The 25,229-nt window shown below is 40.5% G+C and overlaps 1 protein-coding gene across 1 annotated transcript in view; it reads right to left on the reverse strand.

Moving 5' to 3' along the window:
- Positions 1-25,229, reverse strand: part of TENM4 (teneurin transmembrane protein 4) — a 1,506,484-nt gene that overhangs the window by 311,629 nt on the left and 1,169,626 nt on the right. The window contains exon 11 of the mRNA XM_056495278.1: positions 21,894-22,163. Within this exon, the coding sequence (XP_056351253.1) occupies positions 21,894-22,163 (270 nt within the window). The remainder of the gene's footprint in view (positions 1-21,893; positions 22,164-25,229) is intronic.

Genomic DNA, 25,229 nt, shown 5'->3' on the forward strand with positions numbered 1-25,229 from the left:
AGAGAAAAAATACACCATAGCAAGTGTTTAGGTTAAACTCTTATTAAATAGGAAAGCTAATAGCCATGTTTTTGCCTCAATTATTAAAGTACATAAAATCACAGAATTATTTACTTTGAAAAAGACCTCTAGGATCATCAAGTCCAACCATTAACCCAGCACTGCCAAGCCCACCACCGAAACATGTCTTTAAGTGCCATGTCTCTGAGTCTTAAACACTTCCAGGGACAGTAACTTCACCACTTCCCTGGGCAGCCTCTTCCAATATTTAACAATCCTTTTTTGAAGTGAAATTTTGCCTCATATCCAATCTCAATCTCCTGTGGCACAGATTGTTGTAATTTCCTCCTGTCCTATCACTTGTTTCCTGGGAGAAGAGACCAAGCTCCATCTCACTGCAGCCTCCTTTTGTGTAGTTATCCATGGCCAGGCAGCTCTGCCCTATGGAGGCACACTGGAATCCTTTACTTGCTTCAGTACTGGAGTAGGCTTAAAGTGGTTTCAACACCCACCAAACACAAGAAGAACACAACACATCAGGGATGATAGTGGGGCCCAAGAATCAAAAAGTGATGACAGCAATGTGTTTACTTAAAAAATAAAAAAAAAAATTAATTGTTTTAGTGTCAGGCTTCATCCTCAATTGCTCTTATTTTCAGAGGAGCTGAAAGTAAGATCGAGACTGTAGGGGCTCAAGCTGAGGCCATTTGTAGAAATATAAAGCCCTAATGAAGCCCCTGTTGCATTTCCCTATGTGTGAGGTGGGGACAATAACCTCTTTTGCTGGCAAGTGTTGCAATTCCTTTAGGACAAGGATTGTTCCTTAATGTGAAATGAGCAGCACTTTGCCCAGCAGGGCTCTGACTTTTCATTGAATGGCCTGAATTTGCAACAAGGCAAAAATACACAAACTGAAAGGATAACAGAACTTGGGTTAGGTTAATTTCAAGCTACTTTCAAATTTCCCTTGTCCCTGTATTCATGTGGTGAATGCAGAGAAATAATTTCTGTCTGGGATAGTTTGCAATTAAAAAAGCCCTCTGTTGTCCTGCATGGGAAACAAGACTTCAAATACGGCTTGTCAGTGATCTACTCCCATTGCCATGGCTCTCAGCCCTGAGAACTGGCAGTGCATTACAAGAGGGGCTACTGCTATTTAGAAGTGACCTGCCTGCCACAGCTCTCTCTGCCACATTATACAGGACACTACAGGCATTGGATGACACAAAAATGAAAGACAAATGTGGGATTAAGAGGGGTGTTCAAGGTCCAACACTATCCCTCAAATATAAGAAGCACCATCCCATGCAAGCCTGCTCAGGACTGTCTAAAAATTGCTTATTATCTTGTCTAATCTCTTCAGAAGGAATTCCAGAACTCATTCTCAAAACAGTTCAAAAATTTCTAGTTTCCTGCCTAAATTCATTTTTGGTTTATTTGTAGTAATCTGTTCTTGTGCCAGCATCATCTTTTAGCTTAAAGACCTCTGCTCCCTCCCCAGTATTTACCTGGTGGATATATTTAGTCTGAAATTGTATAATTTCCCTGCCCTCCTCCTCCAGCCCTTCCCGTGTGAAATCAAACCCAGATTGGCTTTGCAGTAACCCCAAGCACCCCCCCACACTGCAGCCATCCAAATTGCCATTTTTTTGGTTGCAGTTTAAATTCCTTCTTGAACATGTTCACAACAGAATATGGGTGGGAAGAGGGAGGGGAAGGGGGAAGTGTTATAGTCAGTATTGCTGTGAAGAAAATGAAAGTCCAGAGTGAAAAAGAGATTTGAGTAAGTTGACACAAGAAATAACTAAAGCAAGAGGAGATTTTGAGTCTTCTGATGCCAAGGCCATTACCTTCAAACACTCTTATTCATGGAATACCTCCATCATAGCAAAGGGTTATTAAGGTGTGAGATACTTGGTTTTCAAACCCAGCATTTCACCCTGTGATCTTCTAAGTCTCATCCAATTTGTTCATGAAATGAAAATCTATCAGGAAGGGTCTGCTGTCTCTGCATATTAATATCAGCTAAAACTAGACCTTTTATTATCAACTTCCTTGCTTTCCCCTTTTGCCAAAAAGGCAGTGTGAAGGTCACACTTAAGGTCAGCTGCCGTCCACATTTATTGGTTTATTCCCAGATTCTGAGTTATTGATATTGAGCTTGTCCAGGAAATCAGTGCACAACAACATTAGGCTCCTTGATAGCCTGCTGCTCTTTATGCATTTTAAAAAGATGATAACCTTACAGAGTAAAATAAATTTTTAAAAGAGAACTTTAACATCTTCCACTGTCAATCCAAAGCTTTGCTGGTGTTTTATTTTATTTTTACACTGTCCTTCCCCTAAAGCCAGCTGTCTTTCTTTTTTTTTTTTTTTTTTTTTTTTTTTTCCATTTCTCCTGAAGACAAAACAAATGCCCACTGCACAGATACTCAGATCATTGGCCTACTTGGATTCGTTCCCTGCATATTGCTAGACTGTCTTTTAGCTTGCTGGGCCCCAGGAATGAAAACAGAATCATGGGCTCAGCAGGGCTGTGACCTCTGTCTGAATGCTGCTTCCCCCAGCCATCTCACTTCTTGCCCTTTACTTAAAATTCACTTCAGGGACACAAGTATATCCCTGTACTTTGTTTTTCAGAACACCCAAAATTGCACCAATGCTTTGCTTTTTGTGCTTCTGCCTGCCCATTTTTCCTCCTGCATGTGAGTTTGGTTGCTGTGCAGCTCCCCTCCCTTTCCTGCCCTAATGCTGTTACAGGATATTGCTGTTTGCTAAGAAATGAAAGATGATATTTAAAGCGATGCTAGTACTAGGTTGACTCTGTTGAATTTCAGAGTCACTGGTACAAATACTGAATTGTATTACTTTCATGGTAACTCTCTCCCCAAAGGATTCTCCTCTTGCCTCATATGCTCAGTCCCTGGTCAGCTCAGATCTGATTGCTCATCTGTTAGATGTAATAATAGTATCACACTGTAGCTCTACAGTGCCTTTCATCTCATGTGTTTTGCAGAGTCTGGGCAGCTGTTGTAGAGAAACAGGTGGAAAGCTGAGTGCTGAGGCTCCTTCTAAAGTAATTTCAGTTGACATATATTTAGTGAACCCATCCTGCTGATAAAGAGGTACAGTGTGTATTATATAAGAGTATATATACACACAGCTAATTAAAATGACAGCACTGCACCAGTGGCCAGCTGGGACAGATCTCTTTCCACAGCACCTTCCTTCATCAGCCCCCCACCTTCCCAGGCTGGTCACCAAGGAGCACTCGCCATCACTGATGTTTCAGAACGTGATTTTTGTGGTCTTGTGGTGACTGAGGGCATCTGTCTGTACACAACTTGGGGATTTGGCTGTGTTTTATGAAGCTGCCACCTCTCTATCTGCTCTGATGTATTTTTAGCAACTCGAGTGCAAATCATAGGAGGAAGGATCCTGTTTGCCCAGAAATAAGTTGCAAATGTGGCAACTGCAATAGCCATATTACTAGAAGTGTAAAAGAAGATGGAAACCAGAGCAAAAGAGATGTGTTTTTGGAGGGTTAAATGGTAACTCAGAGAAGTAGCTAGAAAGTCTGAATGTATCTGCTTTGCTTAGCACAGCTGAACTTAGGACACTTCTGGGAACTGGGCCAAAACACACGCACACATGATATAGCACAGTATCCTACCTGGATATTATCTGAGATCTTTAAGGCAAAACTAATTCATCTGGGCACTACTTGTATCTGTTATTCTGCTGAACAGCTCTGGTGGCACCAGAGCAAGCTCATGGGCACTGGGTGAAACAGCTCTCTAGCCCTGGACCAAAGCCCCAGGCACATCTTTGATTTTCTCAAACCCAAAAAAGCAAGCTGTGCTAGGAGGCAAATCCTGAAGCCTGATGAGCAAGAAGGGGAATTCAGGTGAAGTTATGACAGCAGGGAGCAACTGCATGAGGAAGAAAGTTGGCTTTTTTCAGTGCTGAGGTTGTACCAGCACAATCTCCAGTATAGACACAATGGTCACCATGGATTGTAATTTCCTCTTCCAGTAGAGGAAGCAGCTATATTGGAGTGATTTGTGATCCATTAGTAGGAACTGAATCTTGCCTTTGCCTGTTAGCATCTTGCACTGATGTGGATGCAAATGGCTGAGATGTGCAGTCCAGAGGTAAAGAGCAAGAGAAAGTGAGAATGGTGGAGACCTTGCCACATGCTGAATGGCAAATTCATGTTTTCTAAAAATAGTGACTTGCCTTTGTCACAACACTAATCTGCACTGCAGCTTCAGATTTGCTTGTAAATCTTCTCTTGGTCACACACCAAACCTCTTGATTACAACATGGCAATGTAACAAATTGGAAGTGATCTGCTCAGAAGTATATATAGGATGAAACCTAGAGCAGCATTACAGACCAAATTCTGATGTTGCCCATTTGTACCACTTTAGTAAAGCCTGTCATCCCATACCTTCCCACAGTTCCCTCTGTATTCCCAGAAAGAACAGTTTTGTTTTTTTTTAAAGAATTTAGGGTGAAGATCAGTTCTGTGGTAGTGATAAAACCCAAAAGATTTTCCCCTAGTATTCCTGAAGCCGTGCATGTATGATGACCATGGCAGCATGGGCACCAGGATATGAGGTATTTTACAGTAGCACTACTCTTACTCCAGCCCAACTACTTCCAGTTGAAACACACTTCTTCAGTGGGGAAAGATGCCAAGAGCAAAAGACCCTTCTGTTGTGTGTGGGGGGGTGACCAGCGTGACTGTATATTCATGGAAACAGATGGAACAGTTTATACTACAGTACTCATGCATATTTGGTTTGTATTTGAATGAAGACTAACAGATGCAATGTGCTATTTTATTTTTTAGGAAATATATGATTAGATATGGTTAATTTGCAGAGGGTAATGAGCTACATGCCCTTATTAAAAAGTCATATATTGATGTACATTTCCAGCAGAAACATCTTTCTCTTGAAAAAGAGAGCTGTCTGTTAAAAACAGAAAAAATGACCTTTTCAAACTGGTACCTCAGTTGTGTGCCTGCTCCTTCTTTACAGCTTCTTTCAGATGTTTGTTAAGAAACCAAGACAGGAGGATACTGATGACTGAATTGGGATCCTCCAGAAATTTGTTCTCTGCATCTGGTTAGGTTGATTTCATATGCATATAGCTCACATATTGCTCTCTCAACTGCCTGAAAGGAGGTTGTAGCGAGGTTGGAGTCAGTCTGTTCTTCCACGTAGTAAGGAACAGGACAACAGGAAATGGCCTCAAGTGGCACCAGGGGGTTTAGATATTAGGAAAAGATTCTTGAGCAACAGGGCTGTCAGGCATTGAAACAGGCTGCCCAGGACAGTCAGTGGTGTTGTCACCATCCCAGGAGTGATTTACAATATGTGCAGATGTGGCACTTGGGACATGGTTTAGCAGTGGGCTTGGCAGTCCTCCACTGGACTCAATGACCTTAGAGGGCTTTTCCAACCCAAACTATTTTATGATTTTATACCTAAATAATTTTATTTGGTTTTGAGCAAATCTCCAGGAAAACTGCATTTCATTCTCATCATGTTGACAAGGTCTTCAACATCTTGAACTTGACTGACCTTGATATTTCAATCATCATATAATGAGACATTAAGTGAAATATTACTAGGTGAGCTGTTGCTTACTTGGGCATTAAGCAATTAATAGACATTTTGAAGTACTTTTTCTTCTTACCTCTGTGAAAAAGAGAATTGATATAAAGATGCTTCCCTTTGAATTTAATAAATTAATACCATGTCCTAAGTCAAGAAATCTTTTTTTCAGTCCCATAAATTCAGTGGACTGACCATGCTAGAGATGTATACCATCATTTCTTGAGTGTTTCAGAGCTCTGGACTCAGTAGCAGCAGATCAATTCTTATTCCCTGAAGATCTCAGTAACATTCTGGGTAGACTCAGGGGACTGAGTGTCAGAGGTGTCTAGTCTAGTCTAGTCCCAGTCTTGCCAATGACAGAGAATGCAACATCAACAAGATATAATTAACATGGAGCCTTGCAGCTGCCTATGCACACACACACTTTGCAGGCTTGCACATCATCAGTTTGCAGACTTGTACATTGCCATTTTACAGCAGTGTCATGAGGTTTACCTCCTTTAACTTTTAGCAATAGGGAGTTACTAGTCCAGGATGTGGATGCCCGTAGTGCTGAGGATGGTAGCCAGTTGTTTCAGTGCTAACTCTACAAAACTCATGAGAAAGACACCTTAGCACAAAAACCTGGGTCACCCTTTCCATTAAAGCACTCTGAGATTTTTAACATCCCTGCAGAGCAGATGAAATCAAAGTCTCCTTCAAAGCAATGACCCACAGTGCCACACGGCTGTGCTTTCCTGTCCTAGTGTGATGAAAAGCCAAGCAGACTAGGCTGATGAGTTCAGTCCAGTGGGAGTGTGTGTTTCCCAACATCTGGCCCAGGCTTTACTGATGTTGCTCAGCCACAGGAACAGCCCTTGCACCACTTTATTAACCGGAAGCAACGTGGCTTTTTTCATGGTGTGTATTATCAGATCAGGTCTATCTCAAATAAATCATATCAGCCCACACTGTCATCTCCTTCCACCCACTTTTTTGTAAAACTTCCATCAGCCAAGCTTACATGCACAGAATTTTCACAGTGGGTAGTTTGCCAAAAAAAAAAAAAAGAAAGGAAAAAAAAAAGAAAAAAAGGGACAAGACTTGGCCTTTATTTGAGAGATAGCTTCCTTTGTAGCATTGGGAAAGGAGGAAGGATTGTGATAAACATCATTACTAGCAAGTAATTTTTCCTTTTCTGATGCAGCTCTACAGTGAGTTTGTTATCTGCCTGCATGAAAGATCTTTTCAAGATGTTTCTAGTCCCCAAGGAAGTGAGAGACTAACAGAGTCTTCCAAATGATAATAAAAGAGGGATGTCAGGGGGGAGAAGATGTCTCTCTTGTTCCTCTAACACTTGACAAAGCACTTTGCCCCCCTTCCCAGCACTACTTTCCTAAGCAATTTGGGAGGGAAATGAGCTTGCTTGCAGATATTTTTGTTCTTTAGCTAAAGAAACAAATGCATTCACTGAATATAGCTCTGCCAAGAAAATAAGAACATGGGCAGGACTTTGAATGGAGCCACTGATGGGAATGAAGGAGAGGAACAGTTTGCTGTTTGAATTGCTCATCAGGAAGAAATAAAGGTGAAGAAAGGGAGGGAGGAAATGGAGTTGTTTGAGTGAGGATGCTGAATGCAAAATCTGAGTGGAAGAAATAGTAAATGCTGAGAAGAATCTGGATGAGTCTGAGTCATGCAACATATTCCCCCCCCACCTCCCAATCCCCCCAAAACTGTGTAAAGCTGTGCAATAACCCACCTCAGAAGCCTTTCATGCAATCGTTATAGAAAAATTGACCCTGGGGCAAGGTCATGTCTTCAACAGATGGACACAACCAGCTCTCCTGTGCTTCTCTCTCTTGCCCAAGTGGGCTGGGATCTCAATGATTTTGAGTGGCAGCTCAGAGATTTTATGGCACATCATGATGAAGGGAGTTACTGCTGGCTTCCTAACTCCCTAACTGCAGGGATACATAGAACTTCATAATATCCCAATTCTTGCTCTTCTCATACCAACTTTCCTAGCACAGTGATATTTCAAAATACTCCCTGCTAGTGACCTTCTGAATTCCCTGTAATTTATAACATTCTTGCTTTAAAATATTAGAAACTAGAGTCACTAACCAATTTTCAGACAGTATTTTTGCAAGGGAAGGTATGTCTGCATATTTCCAAACACATGCAAGTAAAGAATCTGATAATTTTTTTTCATCCTAGTCTGGAATGCTATTCATAGGCTTATCTAGACTCAAAAATGTATTAATATAATTATTCTTGGAAAATTGTTTCGAATTATTCATTTTAAAGTAACTCTCTATGTGGAATCAAAATGAACAGATACTTGTGCCAAAGGAAACAATGCTGAAATAATTATTTCATAAAAGCTGTATTAGTACATTTCCAATTGGAGAGGAACTGGTATAAACAGGAAAGAAGCAAACCCTATTGTCTCCCTCCTTCGTTCAGCCTTGTTTTACAGCCCAATAGGCAATAATGAAGCTGTAGATCTATGTCGTCTTCTTAGAATCCAAAAGGCTTTACAGAGTCTGTTGGATGAATTTCAACACCCTGTTCAGGTCCAAGGAGGAAATAAGCTCTTCCAGAAATTCACCAATCTTCCTTTTTCTTCTTTGAGTCTGGCTGTATCTCAAAGGAACCTTATGGACCATCTGTCCCTCCCATTCTCTCAACCCCCACATGCCACCATCGATAAGACATCAATCTGTGAAGCAGCTCTGGGAGAGATTTTTTAGTAGTTTCTCTAGGAAAGCATGTGAGTAACTCCTCTGCAGAATCTATCTGCTCTCTGTGCCTGCTGGGGAAAAGGGGTATTGACCTCTCCCCATCTCTAATCTGGTCTGGACATTCTTCTCTTGAAGGATGAAATATATTGGCAAGAAATTTAGACAAAGCCAAGAATGAATTAACCAAATCCAATTCAGGGAGGACATTGATAAACAGTGCATGGCTCATGAGAGCATTAAAGGTTTGGAAAACATTACTTACAGTGAGAAACTCCAGAAGGAAAGAACTAAGAGAAGGTTAAGGACTAAGTTCATCACTGTCTATGGAGAAATGAATCTACTGGAGTACTGTTCAGGGGCAGTAATAGATATTCTGGGTCTGTGGTGTCTTTGGGAACCCTTCCTGACTACCTTCTCTTACTTTTTGTGCTTATGTAGGACTAACCATAATCTCATGCAGACAATGCAAAATGCTGGTGTCAACTGAGATAAAAATGACTGGAGGCTGCATTTACTTGAGAGTTCAGACTGTGGCTCTTTCTAAAGGTCTTCAAAAAATCTTCTGTTGTGAGGTGGTAAAATATCTCCCTAGAAAAAAGCACTGTTATCTTCCAAAACATTCCTTTGGGAACTGATCTCCTCCTTAATCATGCAGCTTACAGAAAGAAGCTGTCTGAACTCTTCTGTTTAAGTTTGCCTATAGATATCCACTAAAACGCTGAAAAACATTGAACTGAGTTCCAGAACTTAAGGCCTCAATATTTATTTTTACCCTTTTTAAAAAAAAAATTATTTCATTTTTACCCTTTTAGGCATGGACTTTCTCTATTCAACAATCCAACAATTAAGAGATATATCTTTTTTTTTTCTTTTTCCTGCCAAAATCTCAGTAATTTTTGTCCAAATAAAATAGGCTTTATCCATTTGCAGTGAAGAAAAATAAGACTGTCCACTGATGTTTCTCCAGGTTTCGGCTTCACACAAATCACAAGGTCTAACAGCTCACACACATGACCCCTCATTGAAGGGGGCTATGAAAATATCCCATTCAGCCTTAGGACCCATGGAGTTTTTGTGACTTGATCTCTGCTTTCTGCTTGCTCCATTCACAGAAGGAAAATGACCAAAGAGGGCAAATTTGTCCTGATTTGAGAGCAGCCAGCATACCAGCGAAAGGAGATCTGTGCAGATGGAATGGCAAGGAGTCCCTCAGGGGGAACCACACTTTATGGACAGTCAGCCTGACAAGGGACAAGGAGAGCACATTCCCCCTGCTGCTGTGTGCCACAGCAAGTCTAGTTTAGGTATATAATTTACAAATATATGCATCTATATTATATTTGCATAAATGTTTAAGTGAACCTTTACCAACCTAACCATCTTTATTAACCTAACTTCTAACATGCTTCTCTACAGCTCTATCAGGTAGCATTTCTCTAAGCCCTTTCCTTATTCTCCTTTGTAGACTGATCCCATGCCAAAATTTCTACTTTCCTGACACCAGGAGTAAACATCTGTAATACTCAAAGTCATTACCTTTCTTTTCCTGAGAACTGAGCCAGGATTAATACTTCTTCGAACTTCTACAAACACAGCACTCAATTCATGGCAGTTCCCCAATATATGACGGGTCAAATCTCCAGTATGGATAGCAGGCTTCTTTCAGGACAGCTGAATAATGCAACCAGCAAATTGCACATGTTCCAGAGGGAACACCTTGTATTAAATTCCAAGGAGGAGTGGAACCAGCTACAGGTAAAGTTTGCTTTGTTGAGCATTAATGAAACTAATGGGGTATGTTTATGTCACACCTTTCATTCCAAATGATCAAGTGCTTTGGGAGCCTTAATCATTTCACCCATCACTGAACTGCAGACTCCTCTGGGGTGGAACATTAACAGCTGCTTGGTAGAGCACAGCAGCAAGCCAGAGCAATTAATGAAGGACAAACAACCCTTCCAACTACAGGAGTAAAAGGAAATTTTGTTAAGTGGAATGTAATTATCCAAAGCAGAGAGAGGGAGACATTTCCCTTCATACTCTGATCTGGGGTTACAGCTAGTTTCCAGACACTGTGTTACTGGGGAGTCAGCATCCTAGCCTGTCTCTGAGGTTGCAGTGTTCCATTCTAAGAAAGAAGCAAAACTCCCAAAAGAAAAGCATCTTGAATTTTTTTGTGGGATACCAGATTACCATTTGCCTTTTTCAAATACCTAAACTAAACTAGAAGCAAACTAAGAAAGTGGCTAGAGATGAAGGCTTGGTACATAAATGTTCCACACAAGCAACATGACTCTCTCTCAGCTATAAAATCTGTGCATTATATAAGTGGGAGAAATCATTGTCTCTAAACTATTTGTGGCAGAGTGGCTTGATTTAAATTATAATCATGGTTTAAACCAGGAAGCGGAGAATCTTGATTTAAATAATCAGGTTTAATCTTGTTTTGCATGTGTGCTTTTCAGTTATTTTCTTTTAAAACTGGTTGATTCTCACTGATTGGTATAATTTGCTGCTTCTTTATGCTAAATCAAAAAGTATCCTATATCTATACATATTTATTTCAGCAATTATATAGTTCAGCATGCATTTATTCAGATTCCTGCTTTTTTACATTTTTTACGAAGAGAAAATGGTGAACAACACATTTCTTATTCAGTAGATGATTACTGGCTTTTTTAGTATTTTTTGTTGTCTTATATGTATTTGAAATCCACGTCAAAACTGCATTTAAATGGAAACTGGAATATGGTCGTAATTTTACCCCCTCCTACCAAACTAAGGGCAATAAAAGTACTTCACCATGCTGGAGATTGAGAAGAAAATGAGTCTTGCACAGAAAATGCATTGGTGAGAACAAAGGCAGTGACCATTGTTGCTGGGGAGCTGGAGCAGGGGTGCATTTCCAAGAGAGTTTGGCAGTGCTCCTTCCTTGCTGGGAACTCTGGTTTAAATAGCCCCCAGATGTTTCTGTTATGCCACCCTCAGTCACTGGCCCTTATTTGTCTCAAATCAGGAGGAGATTCTGTTGGGTGGGATTCCTGCCGTTCTGTGGGAGAGCGCACGGGAGCTGTGTGGAAACTGAAATCAAGAGTTCTGTGTGCTGGCACCCTTGAGGAAAGGCTTTAAAACACATGGTTTTGGGGGATAAGTCAGAGCTGGATTGCATGAGCAGTTGCACTTCATGACCATGGGGAAGGAGAACCCCTGAAAGGGCATGGGGATGGGTACCCAGCATGGAAACCTCTTAAATAAGTTGGCCCCTCAGATGTAATCATAAAATCATAACATGATTTTATGTTATGTTTTAGTTAGAAAGGACCTTACAGATCACTGAGTTCCATCCCCCTGCCATGGGCAGGGACACCTTTTACTGGACCAAGTCCTTTAGAACCCCATCTAAACTTGCCTTGAACACTTCCTGGGATGGGTCATCTAGAACTGCTCTGGGCAGCCTGTGGCAGTGCTTCAGCATCCCCACAGTAAAGAATTTCCTTATATCATCTAATCTATGTCTCTTGTCCATTAGTTAAAAATCATTCCTCCTTGTCCTGTCACTATCTGCCTGTGTAAAAAGCTATGAATTATTGGGTTTTTTTTGTATACATGATTCAATAAGACCTTTGCTGTGGTGGAGAAAACTAAACAACCTGCCCTAGACCTTATAATTAAAGTTTTTAGGGGCAGTCCAAAGAAACACTGAAAACTTTGCAGAATTAGGGCAGTAATGCATTTTCAATCATGGCCCTTGATTGAATAAAGTTGCTAAAAGTTAATAAAAGTCCTCTGAGAAATAAAACAATGAGATTTTAATGAATAAATTCTCGTGGCAGAAGTTATACTTTCCTTTATTTGGAGCTCAGTGTGCACTTCTGGGCATGGGTAAACTAAAAATAACGTGCTCTTTCCTCTCACTTTGTTCTGCTTATAGATGGAAACACATTTTCACTGAAAGAAACAAAGCCAGATACCTCAAGGGGCATTGTAGGAGACTGAACCAGATGCGGACTAACACTGTGTGGTGAACTCAGAAGCAGATCCAGTGAGCCAAATGGGAATTCAGAAGTACAGACATGAGCATCTGGAAATGCCCAGCTGGGAAGAATATCTGAAGAGGTAATGGTAGGTATAGAAAGCTAGGTGCACCAGGCTTTCTTCCCAATTTCTTCTACTTTTCAGGGAATAGTGCTTCATGTCTTTGAAAGGCTGGCATGGTGAATGGACATGTCCTGACCATTGCAGCTCGATGTGACCCCCAAAAGATCCAGGATGAAGGAAAAAGATGGAGAAAAGGCAATTGCAATCTTTGGCTCCCTGTTCCTAGCTTAACCAGCTGGTTAACTCTGGATGCAGGAGTCTGTGGACCACACAGGTAGATATCCAGCCATTTTGAGTTCTCAGCCATCACCCCATCCTTGTTGATGGGACATTTACTGTCTCTTCTAATTCTTTGCTTTTATCATGCTGCTTCTCTTACATCTGTTCCAGAGAGATCAATCATTTGCCTAGAATAGAGTTTAGGTCTGGCCCTAAAAATAAAATCCTGCTTCAAGTGGTCACTGAGCCGCAGGTCCACCCTGACTCCAGTACTAATATCCAGTGCCATGCCACCTCTGATGGAATCAGTGTCCCGACCATAATCCTCAGTCCATGGCAGTAGCCACTCCTGACTGGCAATGATGCACAAATCCCACCCCAAAACCAGGCTGGAAGCAAAGTGCTACTGTCAAAAGAGTAATAGGCTTCATGCTGCTGAACACAGGTTTATTCCCCTTGGGGTGTATCACACCAAAAGAAATTATTTATGGCACTCAGAAACAGTGTAAAAAATGCACAGATTTGCTTCCAAAATACTTGGCAGCTTGCCTGCAATATTAATAAATACAATTATTTTCCTTAAAAAAAGCTCCATGATAAGGCACTTTAAGTGGCAAAGGAAAGGACAGAAATTAATGGCACAATTACAAAGAACAGTAAATTCTTACCTGTTAATGTTGTTTCTACATGCCCTCTCCCCCAATATTCAGGCTAATAATGAACTTTTAGCATTTAAAGCTTTTTTTCCCTGCCTCATGGTTTCACCATCATCTCAATAATAATAACAACGTGAAACCTACACACTAACCTATATTGAACTGCAGTTCATTACAGCAGAATAACATTGTGAAGGACTTTAATGTCAGCATCCTTTCAGATGCAGATCAAGTAATGCAGAAAGTATATTCCCTACAGCACACCATACAGGAATAAAATTAACAAAAAAAAAAAAAAAAAAAAAAAAAGGAAATGTCAAATCTTCTTTTCCTTTAGGGACAAAGAGGCTAGCAATGAGACAAATTAGTCCTAGAAATCAGTGGGAATTCCTTCACTGTGAAACAGAATCAAGATAATGGCCACTAATGCTGCACCTAAAGTACTAAACTCAGATGAATCTCAGGTGCCTTTGCCTCTTAAACGGAGGGCAAAGATGCTGCTGGGTCACTTTGTAGTGCTACCAAAGGGACAATTTGCTCTCAAGTGGGTTGAATCCTGTCTGAGAAGCAGTGACATCCTCATTTTGAAAGGTTGTTTTACACCCAGTGGGAAGGGAATTGGATGAATGTGGAGGAAGATAAGGGTCTTTTGTCCTAAACCATGTCAATTCACCGTCCCATCTGGGTAAAACTTTCTCTGAGATTCTTGTGAAGGAGTGAGATGGTAACTCACCTATTCACCTTCAAGAAGTATCTCAGGACTAATATCCAAAAAGGACAAAAAAACATAAGAGGACAGAAAATAGCAGTATTCTATCATCAAGAATGCCAGTGATTAGAAGGTTGGATCACAAGTAAGGAAGATGCAACAGCCTTCAAGGGAGCCATTTTTCAGTGGAAAATGTAGCATTTGATGGTCAAACAGTTAAAAGTCTTCTTTTTAGGACTAACCTTCTTCATAAGAATATTTGTATCTTTACGGTTGGAGGGCCTGAAGGCACATTTCTTTTCCTGACCTTCACATTTCAAGTGATCACCATATCTCTGAATATCTCTGTAAGGTGGTTTCAGTAAATTGCCATATCCCAACAATATCCACACACCGTTAAAATGGGGATTTTTTGGCAAATCCTGCATGGAAAGGGGCAGTGAGAGAGTTTTGAGAAGCTGAAATAAGGAAGGGTATTAGTGAAAATTCCTTTCTGGATGAGCTACCACTTTACGTAGTTCTTCACTAACTTCTGCAATTGATGATGAATCTTTAGTGCTAAGAGTTCTGGCTAATTTTTATTTCAAGCTGAAACATGTTGTTAATATTAAATTTACAACTGATGGGAGACAAGTGAAATATGACAGCCAGCAGATGTCTGATCTTGCCTGGGTAATTCTAATTTATTCTTGTTTTCCCTTACTAAAAAGTCATAAGGGAAATTTAAAGTATAGCTCATAGTGCATCCTTTTAAAATTATTATTTATTCTGAAAAATATTTTGTTTTTAAAAAAAATTCCCTTTCTGAATTCTCCAGAATATGAGTATCACATTTTTGCCTACGTGATTTGCAGAAGAAGCATGTCTGAAGCACACACACATTTAATGGAAGTACTTTATAATGCATGTTTAATTCAAAGGAGAAAAGAAAGGGATGATGTTGCTGCAACCACGGTAACAATATTAACAATAGAGTGGAAGAAGCCTGAAAGGAAATTACTCAGCAAAACACAGTAATAAAAAGAAAAGTCACCATGGATTATCAACTGGGATATTAACAAATAATTTGTAATGCAGAGATTACACTGTAATTCTGGCACTGCTAATTGCACTGATATACTGAACCGTACTTTGGCCAGTGATTTGGGTCAACATGACTTGGGAAACAGGAAGGTGAATGTAAAGAAAACTAAGTAAAAATCCTTCCTCTGCAGAGAGTCAGATCTATTATTATTTGCAAGGCACCCAGTACCATATAGAGACAACATTAGGAGAAGAGCTCTCAACAACCAAAGGGAACAAGGAAAACACACAGAAATAATTACTGTTTGTCTAAAGCTCTCTTAGCTGTTTTAAAATATCTCTGAGGAGAAAATATTTTTAAAAAGCTGATGAAATGTGGCTTTATCATTGGAACAGCTTTCTGATTGAGTAAGAGGCCAAAACGGCTATCAGAAACCTAGCAGTGAACAGCATATTGTGGTGTATTTAACCAAAAGAATTGGGATTTACACCACTTAGGCATGCTGTTTTCAAAAAACAGACTGTTACCACCATGCATCTAGGACCTGATGTAACACTGCTGATGGCAACAGGAGCCTTCAAAGGTTTTGGTGAGTTCTGTATCAGTCACTGAATAAATGAAAGCATCAGTAATATTTATTAACTACCATGGAGAAATAAAATTGTAGCATTTCTTTGGTGTTCTTTGTTTTAAATAAATACTTGTCTTCAATTGTTTCTGGCTTTAATGCACTCTGTTTCTAATATGTTCTATAAGCATTCAGTTCTGTTGAGTCCTAAAATCCTACACAGTTTCTTAAGCACTCTTTCCAGCGAAAGTAATGGCTCAAGCAGTGGAAGCAGAGAATGTGGTGGTTACTTCAAGAAATGCTCTGTAAATCGGGTATTATGCCAATTAACATGGCTAAGAGTTGAGCCTGGGATAGTAGAGAAGGCAGAGCTATCATGTGAGCTTTAAAGCTCCTGATTGCCACTATACTTCAGTTTTACAACAGCCTAGGATAATTTTTCAGAAATGCAATTTATTTGATGTGAAGTTAAAGAAAAGTTAACTGTAACATATCTAGTATCTTTCTTGTTAAGTTGGTAAGGCTTGGAGATCATGTTTGGATGTTGAGCTGGTTGTTTGCTTGAGAGTTTTAAAATTAGTTTAAATGCATTCCAGAACAGTAGTGACTAAAGGAAAAAATTCACAGCATGGTTTGGGTTGGAAGGAATCTTAAAGGCCATCTAGCTCCAACCCCTGGGTTGCCCTGGGAAGGCAGGCACACTTACTAGACCACGTTGCTCACAGCCTCATCCAGGCTGGCCATGAACAATTCCAGGCATGGAACAGAAGGGGAAATTATTCCTTTTTGTAGGATGTGGGTCCAAAATTAATTTGTGCTCCTAATCTTTTCACCAGTAAGTGTCTCTATTACTATAGTCACCATATCACCTTTGGCAGTGACTGGTGCTTTCAGAGGTGAAGCTAAAGCTAAATGAACCCTGAGATGAAGCTGTTCTTCCTAAAAAGAGATGATCAACAGATGTGTGGTGGAAGTGTTTGGGTCATCAAACCTACATCTGATTCATCATTAAATGGGTGACTAGAGTCCAGCAGTAAAGCCTTTTGCAAACATAGAAGGTGTGCAGAAGATTTTGCAGGATGATGTTTCCCACATGGTTTTGAATTGTGAAGATGGAAAGAAGTTGCACAGGGCAATTTGACAGAAAAGGTCTTGCAGCTTGGATTTTGCCTTCTAGGGTGGTTAGATCTGGAATTTTAGTTCATGTCTACTAATCTCTCAGTGTGCTGAAGTCACACTTCAGCTACACTTGTACTGCAAAAATTTCTTTACATAATAGATCACAGTTGAGCATCTTCAACTCAGTTGAACTGTCTTGAGCCATCTGATGTTAATCATCCTGTCTGTGAGATCCTTCTGGCCATTTGACACTGCCCACATTCTTCCAAGGAAGAGATGATGGCAGAGAGAAACTTCATGCTGCTCCTCACAGCATTAATCATGGCTGACTTGTCCTGCTAATGAAAAAAACCATTTCCTCTGTCTCTTGTTCTTTCTCATATTTAACCAACTATTTGTCTTGGTGGATATGAACACTGAGCCCAGATTACAACTAAAGTAAATCCTTAGTTTGGAATAGTTTGAAACAGCTTCTTTGGAATAGTTGAAAGTTAAACTATACTGTTTGTTTGTTTGATTGATTGATTTTGAAGGCTGCAACTCTAGTTTCACAAAGACGAATTTTAAAAATGCTGTTGACGCAGGTGTACAGTAACTCTATAATGATTGTACTGAGCAAACCAGTAAGTTCATTATCACACTGAAGGTAGAGGGAAAAAGTGGTTTGGTTTTGTTGTTGGTGGCAGAGTTTTTTGGTTGGCTGGTTTTGTTTTGCCCTTCTTTTTTTTTTGGGGGGGGGTTGGGGGAGAGGAAGGGATTTTGCATTGGAATATCTACCCATTTTCTGCCCATCTCTCAAATCCAAATCTGTTCAGAGATTACCAGCATGATTTATAACACTTTTAGTGGATCCAGGTTAAGATCTCCATTACAGACCCAAAGGAAATAGACACAGCTCATGGATGCTTACACACAAATGATGTCCATTTCCACATAAGTTAGGAGTCCCCTAGGCAGTACAAAAGCCCAGCCTGAGTAGTCCTGTGCAGCCCCAGAGGAATAAGGCACAGCAGCTCTTTGTCTAGTTTATACTACAAAGCTTTTAGCACTGGGGTTCCTCAGACTCCTCCGATCTCCTCCAGTACCAAACTGCCTTCCAACTGTTTATGAGGAGAGGAGACTCTAGATGCTGTCTTTTAACTGTTTTTCTTATGGGTGATATTCTGAAGATGGAGTCAGACTGTTCTTGGAGATGCTTAGTGGGAGCAATGGACATGAGCTGCAGTAGAAATCCATACCAGCTTGTAGAAGAGGAGTGGGGCACAGCAAGTGTGGTCAGCTGCAGAATGAGGATATAGAGGTCTTGGCCTCTCCATTCTCATAGATACTCAGTGTACTTGTAAAAAGCACTGAGTGACCCAATCTGACCTCCAACTAAACCCTGTTTTAAGAAGGAGAGGGACCAGAGACTTCCAACAAAGCCTTTCAGTATAAACTATCCTGTGCTACTGTATTTTTATGATATTCTTATGATTAGAAGGGTTTTTTTTTTGCTCTGTATTGTTTGTTTTTGTTTGGGTTTTTGTTTGGGTTTTTGTTTGTTTTGTTGGGGTGTTTTATATGTGACTACATTTCTGCAAAATAAGCCAACTTCTGGAAGGTTATTTACCTTGTTCTTCTTCAATGTGCTCTTCTCTGTGGTAAATAGTTGCTGGCTCAGTGCAAATCCTGTTCAGGGTTAGCTAAGGTACCGCCAGGAAACTCCAGGCTTCAGTCCAAATGACCACTTCAGGAACTTCTTTTGCTTGAATCAGTCTTGCTGAGAAATAGAGCAATCTACTACAGGAAAGAAGTTCTCCTAACATCATTGCTAGACTTCCAGGAACCAGACTCTCTCTGTGCTTGGTTCTGAACTGTTAATGGGAGTTCACAGTTCCAGTTCAGATCATGATCATGCTGCAGAAAACCCCTTGAACCATATAAAGTGCCTGCTACATCAGCAATACAGAATGATAGCACTGTCCCCAGACAAGGTACAGCAACTTGAACTATGCCTCTGTCCCCTCACTTTGCAAAGTGACCATCCAGGTCAAATGAAATGCACTGCCCACTGGAGGGGAAGCCATTGTGGCTGTTTGAATGTGCAGGATGTGAAGTCAGGGCAATGCCAGAGTTATAACTCAACTCTTTGGTGAAAACAAACTCTTAGTAAATGCATTCTGTCTCCTGGAAGTACTCAACCTAATGAAGGTGTCCCTGCTCAGGGCAGGGGCTTGGAACTAGATGTTCTTTAAGGTTCCTTCCAACCCAGACCATTCTGGGAATCTGTGAAAACCTCATAGCAGTTTACATAAAGCTATGGATGGCTTTCCATGCCAGCTCCCTGTGCAAATGATCTATGGACTACAATATGCCCTAAGGGCTTCCTTAATGACAGCAGTGGACTGTGACTGAACTTTTTGAGCAGCATATCTGTTCCTTCAAGGCAACACCATTCCTGAAATAAAAACAAACCTACTTTTGAAGGGAGCTAGACCTTTCCTTTTCTGGGAATACAATAAATGTTTTGGCAGAATCATGCTTTGACAGCTTTGGATTTACAAACATCTGAAGTAAATTCTGATTATTTATTTTGGATAAATAATGAACAGCATAAAAACTGCTGACTTTGACCCTCATTGGAAAAGTTGGTTTAATGGGCCCCATAAACTCTTCTATTGATGGCAGGTTCATAAAATCCCTATTGACTTCGGCTAAAGGCTATAACTTCTATCAATACTGTTAACAATTAATATTGGCTCATAAAGGTATCCTGTAAACTGAGTCATAGCATCATGTTACTTCACGTGGCCTTTAGCAAAATTTCATGTCTTCTTGAAAATGTTTCTCCTATAAATATGGGATTTCTCAAAATAGCCTGCGTGATAGCTAGCAGCCCAGAGAAACACTACTTATGTAGAGTGAGGAAGGAGGAAACACCTTTATGTTTGGCAGACAAAGCTTCTAAGAAGATCTAAGGCTTCATTTGCTCCTACAGCAGGTCTCAGGCTGTGAGGAGTTTGTGCACAAAGGTGTCTTATACCCTTATCTGTGCCGGGCAATTACAAAAAAGAAAATGCTCAAATTCTGCCTACTTAAAAGACTTTTCCCTAACCTTCTTTTCTTTTTACCTTGCAACATTTGTTTGGATATATTTATACCACAAATGCAACTGCAGTCCCTACATTAAAGCGAACTTTTTCTCAATTCTGGACCAATTTTTCAGGCCTGAAAATGGTCTCATGTCTATGACATATTCCCAGGAAAATCTAAGTATTAGATGAAGCTCACCACCAACACAGGATGAATCTTAATATTTTCTTTCAAGTTCCACCACCTCTTTTTTGTCAGTATGGATAATACTATTACATACTGGACACCACAGGAATCTAGGTTTTATTTGTGCTACACAGACTTTTGGTTTTAGTATTATACAGACTGCCTCATTTAAAACACCCAACATCTATGACTGCAAATGCCTAGGCTCCAAGGAAACTCCTACAGCACTTTATACAGCACTGTATGTTCTCCACCTCTCATTTTTCTTTTTCTAGTTGCTATGAAGTGATGGTTCAATGAATGGTTAGTGTGCCATTAAACTTAAGGAAAGAGGAAGGTTGTCTCCACCCTGACATGAGTCCTACACTCTCTGTGATTACTTTCAGTAAAGCCTTTCAAGGCATGCGAAGTTGCTAATGTTCTGTTTCTAATATAATTTCACTTGTAAGTGATCTGTAGGCACAAAGTTGCACTTGCAGGTGTAGAGACTGCATTACAGAAAGCAGGGAAAAAGAGTCCAGCAGATAATGCAATTCTTCTCTGTTAAGACCAAAGGAAAAAAAAAAACCCATAAAATTCTCTATACTGCTTTTCTTAGTAGGCATGGAAAGAAAAAATGTATGGGATAGGATCACAGCTGCTCATATGTCACATGGAAAGCACAAAGAGAGCTAAGATAGAGGAGATTGGGATGGAAGCACAAGGTGCTTACTTTTGCCTGTTTTCTAGCAATTTCTTGTGAGTGTGAAAAACTTTAATTGACCCTAATGATCCCTCTGACTTTTCATTAAAACACAAGGATCAGAAGGAAAACAATGTAACCTGGGACTGTGTGTTTGTTTGCAAGACACTACACTAAGAATCTTAAAAAAGTAGGGTAAAGATAATTTAAAAGGATTCTTCTGTACATCCTTTGAACAGAAGGCCATTTATCTTTGAACTCTGCCTAATGTATCATTATCTCCGAGCAGAAACTTAATAAGCTTCAACTGTAATTTTGTTGGAGTTAAACATAAAATCATGTGGGTTGTGTATGTCTCACTATGTCATGGCTTTGAGAGGAAAACTTATCATCATTTGTCACTATAATACTGTGGCAAAAAGCATGAAAAGAACAAGTGATACAGTCATTTCACATGAGCTTTCTGCACTGAGCACAAGTGCCCGATGACTTGTACGCAGCAGCTATATTAAGAAGCAGGCTGTGCTATAATTGAATTAAAGGTGCAAAGGCATATAGGACTGGATGAACTCCTGGGTCAAGTTGCAATTGAATCAAAATCCCCTCTCCTTCTCCTACACTGCTTGGCAGAACTGCTGACCAAAAGGTTCGCAGACCTACAAAAGGCATGCAGGAATCCCCGCAGCTGGGGACACAAAGTTACTGAGATAAAAAAATCGGTGACCTTCAGCTTTTACTTCACACAAAGAAAAAGGCTTCTAAAAATATTTCACCATCGTTTTCCTTCAGAGAGCCGTCAGCCAATTTACATAAATGAAACGGCTCCTGTCAAGGAACCAGCAAGGAAGAGAAGAAAATTATCTGCCCAGAAAATCTGGGCAAAGATAAGAGTAGCATCGGCCAGAGGAGGGGAGATTTAAATGCCTTCCCTCTGAAAGGTTGCTGCAAAAAGCAGGGAGAGTATTACAGCTATTTAATGATCTCTGTCGCAGTGATAAATAAGTAGGAGCTTCTCCAGCAGTTCATTAACAAATACTCTGTAGGACAGTACAAAGGGCCACTGCATGGGGCTGTTGGGAGAGTGTTTCCACGGAGTCTGATAAAAAACCCCATCACAAAACTAAGGAAGATGAAGGTGGAGTAGTAGGAAGAGACATTCCTGAGAGAGCCCAGGCTGACACTCGCATGCGCTGCCACCACTTACCGGTTTCAGTATTCTCGTGCTCCGTGTCGGTCAGGGTCAGGTTGGAGTTGGCCCGGCTGGACAAGCAGGAGCTGCGTCCGGACTTGGTGTTGCGCCCCCAGAGCCTGACTGGGTGCTCGGGCGACATGACCACGTCTGCTTCTGTGTCGGCATCCGAGCCGGCGCTGATGGAGTAGCCGCAGTGGGGCAGCCCCATGTCGCTCCGGTACAGAGTCCCGTGTGCGGCTGTCGCGTCTTCAAGGCCCAGTTCTCGCAAAGAGAAGTTGGCTCCTGTGCGAAAAACACGTCGGCCTGGTTATTCTTTAATAGGGCACGGTGCCATCTAGCACAAGTCAAGGGCAGAAGTGCTCATCCTCTGCCTTATGTGGGGTACAGCAGCATCACAGGAACACAAAGTAACATCATACCAAAGATACCTTTCCTCTGTGGTCTTGCTCAGTGTGAGACCAAGACACTACAGAATCATAGAGTCATTAAGGTTTTAAGATCATCAAGTCCAACCATTACTCAGCACTTCTGAGTCCACCACGAGACAATGTCTCTAAGAACCTCATCTAAGCTTTTTTTTATAACAATTCCAGAGATGGTGATTCCTTCACTTCTGTAGGCAGCCTGTTGCAATCCTTGACCACTCTTCCACTGAAGAAAATTTTCCTAATATCCCACCTCAACCTCCCCTAGTGTCACTTGAGGCCATTTCCTGTCATCCTATTGCTTGTTACTTGGGACAAAACACCTCACGACATCCCCTTTTCAAATATATCGAGATTAAAAAGTGGCTGGATTCCTGCTTCTGGAACCTGACAAAAACTCAGTGAAATCATCAAGTTTGAAAGCAAAAATGAATGTAGAAATGGTTCAATTCTTTAGGAGAGGCAAAAAGTAATCTTCTTGTGAGAAAAGCAAAATGAGGCGTGCAATGATCAAAAGTCCTACCATACACCTGACAACTTCCCTACAACAGGCAATTTGAGTGAGTTCTGCTCATTGAAATCCCTGAAATTACATACTGGGGATTTAAATTTCCTTTGGTGATTTCACTTTCCCCTTGCTGACCACTTACACCTTGACTCAGTTTAGCTATTCATTCTGACAGAGACACAGCAGAGGTTATTTGGCTGCAAATAGATGCAATTGTTTAGCTGACTAAAAATACGACCTGAAAAGTGACTCTTGACTCCATGTCCAGTTACCTGCAGAGCTTCAAATCAGACTGAATTGATGTGAATAAGGCTTCAAATATTAGCATGCTTTGTTTTGAAAGTTCCACAAAGAGGCTGGGGAGAGCAATTTTAATTCACATTTATTTATTAATGCATGCATTTATTTTTAAACCTTGAATATCTTGAAAAGATTTTGGCCACCCATGAGTGCCTTTAGCTGCACAGTGCATTTATACAGCTCAATGCACCCCTGCTTCTGTTATGCTATGCCTTGGATGGATTAAGGAACTGCACAGTTTGCAGCTCAGGCGTATTTCAACAAGACAAATCTGAATGCACGAACTCCAGGAAATTTCAGACATAAACCTTCCTTCAAACACTGAAGTTCATAACTACTCATTATTGAAACCTGTTCATCAAGTCTAGATCTCAAAGTTGTATCCAAAGCTGAATTATCATTTTCTCCTTTCTCAAGACCCCACAGCTGTGTGGTTTTTCTCAGATTTCTATTTGTTGACGTCAAATATCATATGGTAGAAAATGTGTATCCAATAGAAATAGTTTTCTACTTTTCCAGAGTATGGTTTCACACTTGTGGAAACAGCCTAGCTTATCCTTGAACCCTACTGCTTGGGGAAGGTCTCTCATATTAGAGCACACATGCATCAGAGGACAGGTGGCCAAAAGTAGATGCTATTTTACTACATTTTTTCATTCAGTTGGCTCTACATAGTGAACAGAGAGGAAACATCTGAATGCAAGGTGAATAATGGGACTGGACAACATTTTAATGCATAGCTCAGAGAAGGAGCTGTTTGATGGCAGAAGAAAACTCTGGTTCAGCTGGTTACAGATCTACAGCTGACAATACTCCAACTGCATAAAGGATTCATGAACTTCACACCTTTTTAATTGACCAAAAAAGGTTAAAGCTTTCAGACAGAGTGGACAGAAAAGGTTGCTTGGGGCTCACACCTCTGTTCAACCCTAGAGCCTTGATTGGGAGCACAGTGCAAGCTTGTGGCAAAGTAATCCATTTAGCATGATTGCAAAGTGGTTTGAGAAATTGTCCTCCACAGTCTCATGGCATAAGGAAGCAAATAAACCTGACCTAAGTTATAAATGCTAGGAAGTAGTGTCTCCCCAGAGATGGTGATCTTCTCTTCTAGTTTTGACTTATGTGTAAAGCCATGGTTTTCTAAACCATCCCTTGTGGAGTACTGAAAAACATCTTTTAGTTTTCCTTGCGTGTTTGAGTCACTGGTGGTGAGTTCCACCTTTGCCTGAAAGAAGCCACACTCAGCATCATCAGACACATCAATGTGCAGCATGACCGATGTTCTCCAGTAACAGCAGCTCATAAATTATGAAAAATGACTGCTACAATTAACTGAAAATCAAATTTATTTGCAACAAACAGCAGCAGATGCATTGATTTTCATATTCTATGCTCACTGTTGCCTTTTAAGCTGGAAGAACTCAAGTCAATAAAAGGAAGATAATAAATATCCAAGACTTTTTAATTCAGATCTGGTCTATTTTCTCCTGTGCTGACTTGCACATTTGCTGACACTCACTCTAGCTAAAACCATTTAAATGCTGACTTGTTTATTTACTGAATTTATTTGGTCAATTTGAAATGTTTCCCTCCTCTGCCTTCCAAACTTTGCCTTGTTGATGTCAAGCAGGCTAATAAGGCTTGGTTTCAGTTGGCCTGAAGCCAAGCAGCATCACAAAGAGAGGTCCATTGATGGCTTACTGCCAGTGGAAAAAGTGGCACAGAAAGTCTGGTATTATTGTTAACACTCTTCAGGCCAGTTTTGGGACCCTCAGGATAAACTGGAAGAAAGCTTTAAGTTGAGCCATTTGTGAGGGTTATATTAAAAACAGAACTGGTACTCTGACATGGTTAGTCTTAAGTTCTCAATGAATTTCAGCTACTTAAACCAGTCATTTTTTACTATTTCTCAGTACCCTGCAAAATTTTCCTAGGGAAGTATGAGCTTTTGTATAGAAAAATTTACACTCCTTGTCAACAGAATGGATTTTCAAGGAAAGTAATCTTTTGTGGGCTTCTTAGGAGAAGTCCATGGACCTTCATGGCCTCATGGACCTCCAAGTTGAAAACCACTGACCTGGACTAATTCACATCTATCCTGCATGGTGAATATAT

Source organism: Oenanthe melanoleuca, chromosome 1 (assembly GCF_029582105.1).
Source record: "Oenanthe melanoleuca isolate GR-GAL-2019-014 chromosome 1, OMel1.0, whole genome shotgun sequence".
NCBI classification, from domain to species: Eukaryota; Metazoa; Chordata; class Aves; order Passeriformes; family Muscicapidae; genus Oenanthe; species Oenanthe melanoleuca.